The 12,715-nt window shown below is 41.0% G+C and overlaps 1 protein-coding gene across 2 annotated transcripts in view; it reads left to right on the top strand.

Moving 5' to 3' along the window:
• Positions 1-12,715, top strand: part of FRMPD4 (FERM and PDZ domain containing 4) — a 205,550-nt gene that overhangs the window by 168,938 nt on the left and 23,897 nt on the right. For both annotated transcript variants that reach the window (XM_002700439.5, XM_059883901.1), the window contains exons 9-13: positions 3,516-3,652; positions 6,470-6,596; positions 8,996-9,085; positions 9,793-9,975; positions 11,963-12,101. In XM_002700439.5, the coding sequence (XP_002700485.3) occupies positions 3,516-3,652; positions 6,470-6,596; positions 8,996-9,085; positions 9,793-9,975; positions 11,963-12,101 (676 nt within the window). The remainder of the gene's footprint in view (positions 1-3,515; positions 3,653-6,469; positions 6,597-8,995; positions 9,086-9,792; positions 9,976-11,962; positions 12,102-12,715) is intronic.

Raw genomic sequence — 12,715 nt, 5'->3', positions numbered from 1 at the left:
ACCCCTGTTTCAAAATGCCTTGTATCATAGAACATGCAGTTTGTCTAAAATTACGTGTCTACCATGAGTCCATGGACCTACAAATGGTTCTATGTCCCAAGTGTTGATTTTAAGGTACTAAAAGGATGCAATAAAATTAGCCTAGAGAACAAAAGAGGAAACAGAAACAGTGTCTATCACATTACACAGCCAAAAATCAATTCAACTTAGTGAGCTCTTACTGAGGGCAGTGGCCATTGATGAGGTGAGCCATGACAATGACCACAGAGGTTTCAATAGTGATAATATATAGAAATGTCTTAACCATTAATGGACCATGAAGTATTTTACAGATTTTAACATATCTAATAACACTAAGCCCTAATAATCCTGACTCTTCTAATTCATAATTATAATAAGCTCTGCTGACATTTTACTGTCCACCGTCTATTTTTTTAAAAAGATGGTACACCAATTGGTAAACAGGATAATCAGGCTACAAAATGTGTTCTAACACTTTAGAAGTATCTTCTTTTTTTTTTTAATATCTCACATGTTCATTATAAATGAATTTTTGTAGGTCTAAAGTGGAGTCTGTTGAGATCTCTGTTAAGCAAATCAGCGACCGCCATTTGCATGTGTAACTATTTTAAATAATGCACTTGAGAGTAATAAATGCATAATTTGTACCAAAAATATGTATAAGTCATATGTCACAGTAGTTCTCTGGGATCAGTCTGAACTAATTATATAATGTAATTAGTGACTAATCACTTAAACAAAAAAATTAAAGTCTGATTAAATACAGGAGTGGGAAACAACAACCTCAGTCGCAATTCTGAGAAGTGATAGTGATGACTCACCTTTATAAAGCACAGTCTTTATTATGAAACATCCTCACAGGTATACTAGCAACCTTGAGAGTTAGCTGTCATTAGCTTTTTTTTTTTTTTTTCAGATAAGAAAACTGAGACTCAAGAAAGATGGAATGCCAGGTCCAAAGTCATTTGATTAGTGGTTGACAGAGCCTAGGATCCCACTTGGACCTTTTGTCTCTAAATTCTATGCTAAAATCCTGTTTCACATCTGTTGTGCAAGTCCTTTTAGCAGTCCTAAAATGAAGTAATATATATAAAAAAAAAATGGTTCTTTGAATACCTTTTATGGCCTGGCACCCTATCCCTCAAAATGACCCTAACTGGACCCTGAAATGCATGGTGCCCCATTGTGGACAGTCCTGAGCTCTTGAAAATAACTGGTAGATCTAATGCCACAAAAACAAAATGGCAGCTTGGAATTGCTCCCAGAGGCTGTCTTCCTTCAGAGCCACCCTGTCTCCTGCCTCTAATTACACCCATTTCCAACCAGAGTGCAGTCCAGTCCAGATAGACAAGACTTTTAAGGAGAAGTGGAGAAGGAAAAGCATATGAAGAATGGAGGGCAGGGAATGTGGCTTCACTCTTGGGGGTGAGGGGTGGGTTGAGAGGCAGAGAGCCAGAGCAGGTAGGCAGGGCATAACTCCATAGCACCAGAGCGCCATTGGGAGGTATCCAAAGGGCAAATACTGTGTGCAGAAACCATCAGTTCACTTCAGTCACTCAGTCGTGTCTGACTCTTTGCGACCCCATGGATGGACTATAGAATGCCAGGCCTCCCTGTCCATCACCAACTCCTGGAGTTTACTCAAACTCATGTCCATTGAATGGGTGATGCCATCCAACCATCTCATCCTCTGTCATCCCCTTTTCCTCCTGCCTTCAATCTTTCCCAGCATCAGGGTCTTTTCCAACTAGTTGGTTCTTCACATCAGGTGGCTAAAGTATTGAAGTTTCAGCTTCAGCATCAGTCCTTCTGATAAATATTCAGGACTGATTTCCTTTAGGAATGACAAGTTGGACTCTGAAGAGTCTTCTCCAACACCACAGTTCAAAAGCATCAATTCTTTGACACTCAGCTTTCTTTATAGTCCAGCTCTCACATACATACATTTGTGAAATGTATTGGAAAACCATAGCTTTGACTAGACGGACCTTTGCGAGGGTACATGTTCCCATTCAGTCAAATCAATGCATGAAGTAGTCATAAATGTACTTATCTCAGAAAGGAGCCAAGCAAATCCTGATACAGTTTTCTGTTTGAAATCATTTGGGAGGCAAGGCAAAGGATAAAAGAAGGGAGAAAGAGGCTGTATTTTCTAGCCCAAGAGTTTAGTTTCCCATAACAAAGATAAGTAAACACACATGCATAATATGCTTATTCGGGACCATGTTTCTCATCACCATTCGGTTCAGTGTTTGATCCATGAGGAAGTGAGAATGGCACCCTAAAACCATGTGGTCCTGGAGGGCTTGGCATGTTACAGCACTGTCTCAGCACCTCTTCAATCTGATGCTTACCCCAAACCCTGTGAGGTAGGCATTGCCCTTTTACATGTGAACAAAGTAAAGCCAAGCGACTCCCTCAAAGTCACAGTGAGGGCACTCCCCACTGGAACGGACTGGCAATTTCAAGAGCCACCCTTCACTGAATGTACCAAGGCACTGTGACAAAGAGTGCATCTCACGTCCTCACCCCCCTCCCTACTCTGGCCACGTTGTTAGTATGAATTCCCATTGTACAGATGAGTAAACTGAGGCTGCAAGAGCAAAGTTAACTGCTTGAAGGTTATACACAGAGGTAGCCATTAGTGAAGCCAGGACTCCCGAGCAGGTGTAGGTCCAGAGCTGCTACTCTCCATCGCCTTCTAATTCTGCCTCCCTGAAGCCTCTCTGGATGCTAGGAAGAGGGTGATGTTGATGATGACAGCTCTTAACATGTATGAGAGCTTCCAATTTACCAGATGGAGTTCTAAGGGCTTTACCTTGTTAACTCATTTAATCCTTGTCACGACTCAGTGAATGGGGAGTATTATCCCCAACTCACAGAAGAGGAAACTGAGGTACAGAACAATTAAGGGGCTTGCCCAAGGTCACACACTGAAAGTGGAGAAAGAGGATTGGAACCGAGGATTCCAATCCCGGTAGCCTAGCTCCACAAGCCACGTCATGCTACCAGGGTTTCACGTTTTCAGTCGTGACACCTGTGTTTGGGAATTCCATTCCTAAATTCCTCGTTATTTTTACAAAAAAAGCTAAATATTTAATTAGCAGCTCGCTTGTGATGAATGTTCAATGTTTGTGTGGTCTGTGTGCGTATACTTAAATACTGACTCAATTCCAAGCAGCTTCCCTGGTGGCTCAGATGGTAAAGAATCTGCCTGCAATTCAGGAGACCCAGGTTCAATCCCTGGGTCAGAAAGATCCCCTGGAGAAGGGAATGGCAACCCACTCCAGTATTGTTGCCTGGAGAATTCCATGGACAGAGGAGCCTGATGGACTACAGTCCGTGGGGTCGCAAAGAGTCGGACACAACTGAGCGACTCACTTCACTTCACTTTCACGTGGAAGTGAAGGTGGGACACAGAAGAAACGCGTGTCACTCTAGGGCGACATGATGCATCCTTTGACAAGCTGCGCCCTCTGCTGGTGTCTTTTCAGAGTTGTAACGATGTCGTTCAGGAGAGGTTTGGGCCGGAGCTGAAATATGACATAGCCCTGAGGCTGGCAGCGCTGCAAATGTACATCGCAACCGTGACCACCAAGCAAACGCAGAAAATCTCTCTCAAGTACATCGAGTAAGTGCTGACTCTCCGAACCATTTTGAAGACAAAGATGCTGTCTCCTTAATGCCCAAGGGTATTTTTGATGTGTATGTGTATTTCCAAAATTGATCTTGTTTGTGGCAGAGCATCTGTTAACCAGAGGCAAAATATATGAATGTTCTGTTCGTTTTCGGTGGAAGAGACCATTTCTTCTGTAATCCACCTTCAGACAACTATGGTTAAACTGAAGGTCACATTGCAAATGAAGCGTACATTTTAAAATTCCTAAATGAACTTGGCTCCAAGCCAAGCTCTGGTCTCAGCACTTTTCAGACATTAAGCTGTTTGATTCCCACAACCTCCCTATGAAAAGTGTAGAACTGTCACTCCATTTTACAGATGAGCAAGCTGAGAATAGTTTAGTAACTTATCCAAATCACACTGGCTATTAACTAGGGAGGGTAGGATTTGAACCAAGGCAGTGGGACTCCGCTTTGCACTGTTGTTTGTGTAATCATTTGAAGACCTGTGTTTAGAAAATGGTGTGCATAACCAGAGATTACCTTTGGATGATCAAAATGTCATATAAAAAGTAATTTCTTGAGTCATAATCAGGTAAGTTGGTATTGGTAATAAAGAACTGTGACAGCATGGGAAAGGATGCCATACAAACTTTGCTTCATGAATCAAAAGTTTGGAACATAAATACCTTCTCTTGCTGAATATGGCATTCATAACAGCATACTACCTCTTTAGCTGGAAAAGAGCCTGCCTTCTTAGAAAAAAGCAATTTATGTTGTCCTCAGTTGACAAGCTCATGTAAGTCATCCTTTAAAAGCGAACCCTCTGTCTCCCAGTCTGTATACTTCCCGTTGGCGGGTGATCCAGTTGCCTAAAGCATTCACCATTTTCTTAATCCTGGCAGCTCTAATGCTAAGAAAAAGAAATAGTCGTGTTTCAAAGTTTATGGTGGGGCTGAAGCCTCATCTTCATGTAACACTGAAAGCCTTAGTGTCTGTTCCACCTCCAAGTTGCATATGGCTGATTGAAACCCTCCATCCCAAAGAAGTTTCCCATGGGCTGGCTGCCTGCAAAGCCTCCCCAGGTTCCACAGTGGCAGATTGACTCTCCCACACAGCAAAATGGCTTCTGAGCAGGCTTGAGAGCCTTTTGTGGGGAAGATGAGAGCTTCCAGCTTGTGGACTCCCAGCGCCCTGATCTTGCCATTCTCAGTTGCCCTGTCGCTGCCTAGGGACAGATCCTTGTGTGCAGTTTGAGAACCATAGGCCTTCCAATCTCAGCACACTTCTTTTTGCAGATGGTTTGTTTCTTTCTCTCTTAGTTTCTCTGGAAGCCAAGAGAGATTCAGCTCACAAAGAGGTCTCACACCCAAGTGGATCCCTTCACACCCTCACCCAATCCGCTTTCTGAGGTTTTGGGGGACAGATGAGATTGGATCCCATTTGAAAAGGTGGCCTGCACAACTTGAGATGATTTTCAGACAACCAAAATGCATCTCTGTTCCTACTCTCTGTACCCACATTTTACCAGGTTGGACATGGTACAGTCAAAAACTTCCAGAGATACCTAGCTTGCCTAAGAATCTTGCAGAGCCTGTGATGATTAATTAATGTTCTCATTAATTAATTCATTCACACAACAAATGTTCACTGAGCATTTTATATGATATTTCTACTAGGAGAAGAGAAAATAGTAATAAGTATAAATTGTTATCTTAACCTTTGAAGAATTTGTGATCTGATTATAAAGACAAGACATAGAATGAAAAATAATGATGTAAAATAATGATATAAGTAGAATTACAAGGTAGTCCATAAGAAGTGCCAAATGATGGGCGAAAATAAGTACAAGTTGAGGAGAAGGAGGAGGAAGCAAATGGTGATCATGAAAAACACCATCTTAACTAGGGAAAAGCATGTGAATGGCCAAGTGGAGGGAGGCTGACTTCCTACTCTTCTTTAGAGAGAATCTAGACCAGGAGAAATAACCAGAGCCTTCTCAAAAGTCTTCATATAATTTAGAAGATACTGGTTGGGCACATGACCGATCAGGATAATTTCCTAGAATTCAAAACGTGGAACTGTCTTAGGATAGGGTTCTAGTAATTGTTGGAGAAATAGATTCTTGGCAAGAATATACTAACCCAGTCCCATTGTTTGTTTTTTCCTAGTATAGCCACACCTATGAGAGATGGTTACATCTCCCTTTCAGTACCAAACACACTTAAGGGTCCTAAACCCTATCCTGACTCCATACGGGCAACCCACTCCCCACCTCAGCAAGAACTATTGATGGAAGGAGTTAGATAGACATTATCTGGGTGGGAGAAAAGAGAATTGTGTGTTTCTAAGGAAATCACCATTGGTGAGGGAGATGAGGAGGAAAGAATGGTTTGGGACCATGAAGGAGGTATACTCATCCTTCTAAGCGAATAGAGAAAGACGACCGTGGGCAGACAGGGGAGGTGACAATGAGAATAAACAAAGGGATGGGGAAAAGTTGTTGGAAGTACAAACACAGACATGTGAGTGAGTTTTAAGAGACTCAGAGGTGGGATGGATAAAGTGTCTCTTCAATTTCCATTGATCCCAAATGCTCCTCTCTGGACAGTGAGGAATACATTTCTTTTAAAATGCAAACATATGGATTAATGATCAAATAGTATGTTTCCTGAGTGTAAATTAAAGGTTGCTTCCCTTATTGGGGACTTATCTCCATTCTCTGCCTTCATAAGAATTCGTTTGTTCCAACAAACATCAGAGCGCCATTTTGTCTTAGATAACTAATCATCACGAGAATGTGAAATTAAAGATCTGCTCTTTATTGCAGGAAAGAATGGGGATTAGAGACTTTTCTTCCCTCTGCTGTGCTGCAAAGCATGAAAGAGAAGAACATAAAGAAAGCACTTTCACACCTTGTCAAAGCAAATCAAAACTTGGTACCACCTGGTAAAAAGGTATCACATTTGCATCTTAATAGAAAATGGATTTTAAAGAGAGAGGCTTGCATGCATTTTTAAAAATGTTTAAAATTAGCCCATGAATAAAATACTTAGCACCAGATTTTCAGAAGCTGTAACACTATATAACCTTCTCTTACTTTAACTATTCACATGTTTCTAAGACTAATGAAAAATAAGTATTCTTATGGAGACCTATTTATTCCTTGCACACTATAGACTCCTTATTGTACAGAGTTTGTGCACGTTCACATGTGCATGCAGGAGAACCTTGCAAAGCCTCTAAGACCTTGGGATTAGAGGACAGAATTGCCAAATAATTTCATATTTTCATCATAGTTTTGCATACCACTCAGACCAGCTTAAGTGCACAGCAGTCAGTAAGGGTCCCTGCAGACTTGATGCCACATTAATTAAACCAAAGTTTCTCTCCCTTGGCTCTCTTGACATTTGGGATCAGATCATTTTTGGTTGGGGAGAAGGGCTGTCCTGCGCACTGTGTGATATTTAGCATCATCTCTGGTCTCTATCCATGAGCTGTCAGCACCCATCCCCTCAATCATGACAAACAAAAATGTCTCCAGATTTTGTCCAAATCACCCCAATTGACAACCAATGAACTGAATTGTACTTTTAGAGAGAAGATAAGTTCAGTTCTGTCACTCACCATCATTAGCGTTAAAATCTTTTTTTTTTTTTTAATCGAGTAGAAGAAACAGAAAGAACATTTAAAAATATACTGTTGGTCAGAATAGAGAGTTATGTTTATTGGTAATAAAAAGCAAAAGGTTTTAGAAACTAGAGAGAGAAGGAGCCTTATGTAAACTGTAAAACTGAAGGCAGCCTACCAACCCAAGAACATTTTCTCAATGATATCGGCCATCAGTATATGTGTGACTGGAGTACAAATTATTTCTGTGGGTAGTTTCTTGGTCTTAGTATCTGGTTTTAAGTCCTTTTTATTGGCTAACACATACTTGTTTCCGCTCCCTCATCACCCCAATGACTGTTTTTAAACATGTAATCAAGTTCGACACACTACCAGTCACCTTTGACTTACTCCTCAGTTTCTGTAAGTATTCAGCCTATGAAAATATAGCAGGATGTCATGGGTCAAGATGTTCTAAATGTCAGTTCTGATTTGCCCAAAGCTACTTTTCTTTTAATTGACTTGGTGTGATTTTTTTTCCCCCACGCCTGGCCCACTGGTTTTGTAATAATTTGGATAACGGCTCTAAGATCGGTCTATCACTGTCCTTCTATAAAGGTCATTTTTTCTAGTTAAGAGTGAGTGGTTTGCTTTCGCATCAATTTGCAAAGTGCTTTGGATTTTTGAAAGAAGTAGGCTGGATGATTGGTACTAAATTACAATTATATGAAGGATAGCGCATTGAGGTACAGTTAACAAATGAGTTGGCAAGTTATCTGCAGTTGAAAACAGAGTTTTACAGCCCTTGCCACTTGATATTCTGCACCTTGTTGGAAAACTTCACCCCTAACAAACTCTTCTGGAACATTTGTTATGAAATGTGGACTTTTTTCTTTCTTTCATTTTTTTTAAATTTAAAAAAGATTTATTGAAATATAGTTAATTTAAAATGCTTCAAGTATACAGCAGTGATTCAGTTATATGTATATGTGTGTGTATATATATTATATATTTGCTTTCAGATTCTTTTCCATTATAGATTATTATAAAGATATTAAATATAGTTCCCTATTCTCCACAGTAGGACCGTGTTGTTTATCTATTTTATATTTATATAGTAGTTTTATATCATATTTTACATTGAAATGTGGACTTTTTTCAATCAAGTATTTTTTTAGGATATGGGAATCTACATTTTTAAGTCTTCTTAAGGATCAATTTTACTGGATAAAATTTCATTTGTCAATCATTTATGAAACTCGCTAGATTCTTGGAATTACATTACTAGAGACTTAGATAGGAATTTCAAACATTTCCACAGTGATAGATGCTCAAAAAGCTCATTTTCCCTAAACTCTTACAAAGACTGGAAGAAACAAGATGGGATGGTAGAGCCTGTTTAAAAGGCTTTCTATGGATTGAAGGTATGTATTCAAAAGAGCCCCCACAAACTCTGCACACCCCATTTCAGTGGAGAATTTTATTATCTTGTTCTGACTTGTTGAATGCCCTGGCCCAGCATATCTATACTCCCCCCCTCCCCCGCCCAATACAAAAATTTTAAGCTAGATGTCCTGTTACAGCCCTTGGTCAGCTTACTTTCATTCCTCATGAAGAGCCCTTGTCACACCCCATCTGTTGGCAGTGGAAGCATCCTTCTCGTTTGCCTTTGTTTTCGGCTGGTCTCCAGCAGAAACAAAATCACACCTGATGGAGTGAACACCTGAGGTTTCTTTTCTCTCCTTAGCTCTCCGCACTGCAAGCCAAGGTCCATTATCTCAAGTTCCTCAGTGACCTCCGACTGTATGGGGGCCGTGTGTTCAAGGCAACATTAGTGGTAATTTCTTTTTCTTGCTTTTTTGTGGAAGTCACAGAGGCCTTCAAAATGTCACTGCCTAGGCTGTCTTGAATGAGCTGCCTTTGATGACAAAAGCAAATCAGCTGTGAATCTTTTCCAGCCCTCATTTCTAATTGACTGCACCCTAGTCTGAAAATATCAGAAGAAATGTTAAGCTAGATAATATCACTGCAGAATGCCCCAGAAAAGGAAATATGAAGAGCCGAGAGAATTGGTGCACTCTCACAATGGCCTCCTTTTAAATCATTGGGCCAGAATGATTTGAAAAAGAGAAAAAAATATCCTCATTTCTGATAGCCTCTCATGATAATGAATATGCATACTATGATAACATTTACTTCCTACATTATTCATAATTTATCAGAGCCTTGCTGTAATCATATATCTGGTTCTTCTACTTGGATGATTTAGTACAATATAACCTGGGAATACTTTCTAAAGAAAATGTAATCTTAGAAAAACAGACTCTCAGGTTCAACTATGCCTGGTGCTTCAGAGCATTTTCATTGTTATTTTATTTATTTATTTGTTTTGGCCACATCATGAAAATTGCAGAATCTTAGTTCCCCAACCAGGGATGGAACATGGACCACGGGCAGTGAATGCATGGAGTCTTAACCACTGGACCACCAGGGAATTGCCAGAAGTGTGGTATTTTTAAAATTTTGTGGACATGTCTTTCTCAGCAGGCAGAAAAGCGCTCAGAAGTGACCCTCTTGGTGGGACCCCGCTATGGCATAAGCCACGTCATAAACACCAAAACCAATCTGGTGGCTCTTTTAGCTGACTTCAGCCATGTCAACAGGATTGAGATGTTTACTGAAGAGGAGAGCTTGGTGAGGGTGGAGCTCCATGTGCTGGATGTGAAGGTAAGTCTTTCAGATATTGACATATGACCTTGCTTCCTGATAGTGCTTCTGATATTTACAAAGCAAGCAAAATTTCAACCTTTGCAGCCCATCAGTGGTGAAATGGGTAAAGAAAAAATCCACTCAACTCAGACATGAGGGCTCCAGTCCTCACTAGATGGCTCTATGATTAGGGGACAAGTCCCCCTCTTTCTCTGAGCTCCATCTCTTCAGCTCTATATGAGAAAGCAAATGAGTTTGGGTCTAAGGTCCCGTCTGGCTCCAGAGTGATGGGGAGTGGGGGAAATGTTTCCCTACTTACTTTCTAGAACACATGATTCTTATGTAGAGAGTCAGGGAGAGTCTTCCCAACTTTGTTTAGATTCCCCATTCCCTTTTTGATGTAGCATGCATATGTGCTCATTCTTTTGGAAAGACTGACTATTTCAGTCAATCTGTCTTTTCATGCTGTAGCAATTAGTGGTGGCCGAACATCTGGCCCCTTGAATATCATGGCCATTTCACTGGAAACAGCCATCTGAGTTTGTCCTCAGAGGGCAGACATTTCCTCCCCAAACAGAAGTTGACAGGAAACAATCCAGGTCCCCTGTCCCCGCCGTCTTGTCCCAGTCATAGATGAGTCATTGGATTTTGGCAGCATTAATGTATGTGACATTTCTGTAGAGAAAAGGCCCAGTGAGTCTTCAGAGGAAACAGGTTGAACTGGGAGAAGTTGTGCTCTGAGAACGGGGGAAGAACCCACTCCTAGCTTCACCCCACCCCCCAGTGCTGTGGGAGGGGCAGATTAAGAGTAGAGGAGAATGTGGAAATGGGCTTCTACACAACAGAAAGGACACATCAAGGGAGAGCGTGGAGCTTAGGCACGCCGGTCATGGCCCATGGTGTTTCATGGGCTGAATCCAGGGCACTGCACTTGACTTCATGGCAATGAATGACCAAGGGTAGACTTGGCACACCTGTCCTGGTCCATGACCAAAGATGCTAAGAGCAATATAGCCTGTCATGTAAAAGGGGCAGAAGAATGGGTGTATCGGGTGCAGTCATCACAGACCTGATAACAGGGATAATCTATCTCAAACAGGAGGAGGTGACAAGACCCTGTGGATGGTTTCCTGTTTATATAAAAGAATTGCGGGGCTGCTTGGAGGGAGACTGCCATTGAAATGGAAGGAAAAGGCAGCAACTCGAGTTGATTAAGGCCTTGGGACGGAAGTTAGGTTTCATCACCCAAGGCCATCGTCCTGGCCAGTGTCCTACACTTGGCAGTGAAAGCAAGGGACCTGTCATCTCGCTGTTTCTGTGCCTCTGGTTGTCTGCTTTTTTCTTGCTCCCTTATTTTCCTCTCACTTTCTCTCTTTTTCAACAAGAACACACCAGCCTATCCACCCTCCCTTTCTCAACGAGAATAGTTGCTTCCCTGTATGCCCAAGATCCTTGTCCAATTATGTTTCTAGAAAGTTGGGGCAAGGCCTTTTCTCAACTCCCATGTCTATTTTCCCCTCCCTGTGAATTTACAATTTCTTTTAGAAGTATCCTTCCCCTGGGTCTCTTCAACACTTTTCATTCAGTCTTAACAGTAATTTCCACTTGATTTTTACTTCAATTCAACACAAATTTTCACCATGAACCCAAACTTAGTCTTCCTGTGATTTTTTTTCAGATGGTGAATTCGTATCTGTTAACTGACTCCTTACCTGTGACTTTTTAAAATATTAATGATTTGAAACAAAACCAGTGTTATTTGTTTTAACCCAATATAACTTGGAAAAGATTCCAAATGTCTAGACTTTCAAAATAGTGTCACCGGAACTTTTTTCAGTCAGGCTCTCTGTTACACCTGACCTTTCCCTCACTTGTGTTTCTCCAGTGAAACAGTCACTCCAGAAGTTCGTTTGTTCACATTTCATAAGCACAAATGTCACTGTTGTCACTTGAGGGAGGTTATTAAGGGGAGATGGTTTTAACCAAAGCGTTCTCTTCTGTGTAGCCCATCACGCTCCTGATGGAGTCTTCGGACGCCATGAACCTGGCCTGCTTAACGGCTGGATACTACCGTCTGCTTGTGGATTCCAGGAGGTCGATATTTAACATGGCCAACAAGAAAAATGCAGGGACCCAGGACACAGGTATTCTCTTCCCAAACTCACGAGGCACCGACCTCCCTTCCCCATGCCAACTGACAACAGTAATAAGGATGTTTCCTTTTAAGGAGAGATGAGCAGATTTAATCATTATAGATGTACAGGCTAATATAGGAAGAGGGAGAAGTAAAAAGGAGTCCATATTTTGAGACTGAACAATGTATTGCTGATATAAACTAGGGGTGAGTCAGCACTGCAGAAGCAAAATCTAGCATGACAAACCAATCTGGTACAATGCTGTAGTTGTGGTTTGAATTATTAAAAAGAATGATCTAAGACATGTTGACCAAACCTGTTTATTTTTTTTTCACCCATATCGCTTTTATTTTTTTATATAAATTTATTTATTTTAATTGGAGGTTAATTACTTTACAATATTGTATTGGTTTTGCCATACATCAACGTGAATCCGCCACAGGTATACACTATGAGGTGGATGAAACTGGAGCCTATTATACAGAGTGAAGTAAGCCAGAAAGAAAAACACCAATACAGTATACTAATGCATATATATGGAATTTAGAAAGATGGTAACAATAGCCCTGTAAGCAAGACAGCAAAAGAGACACAGATGTATAGAACAGTCTTTTGGACTCTGT

This window comes from Bos taurus, chromosome X, assembly GCF_002263795.3.
Source record: "Bos taurus isolate L1 Dominette 01449 registration number 42190680 breed Hereford chromosome X, ARS-UCD2.0, whole genome shotgun sequence".
NCBI classification, from domain to species: Eukaryota; Metazoa; Chordata; class Mammalia; order Artiodactyla; family Bovidae; genus Bos; species Bos taurus.
Note: the sequence above shows the minus strand (reverse complement) of the source record. Positions and strands in the feature narration are given on the sequence as shown.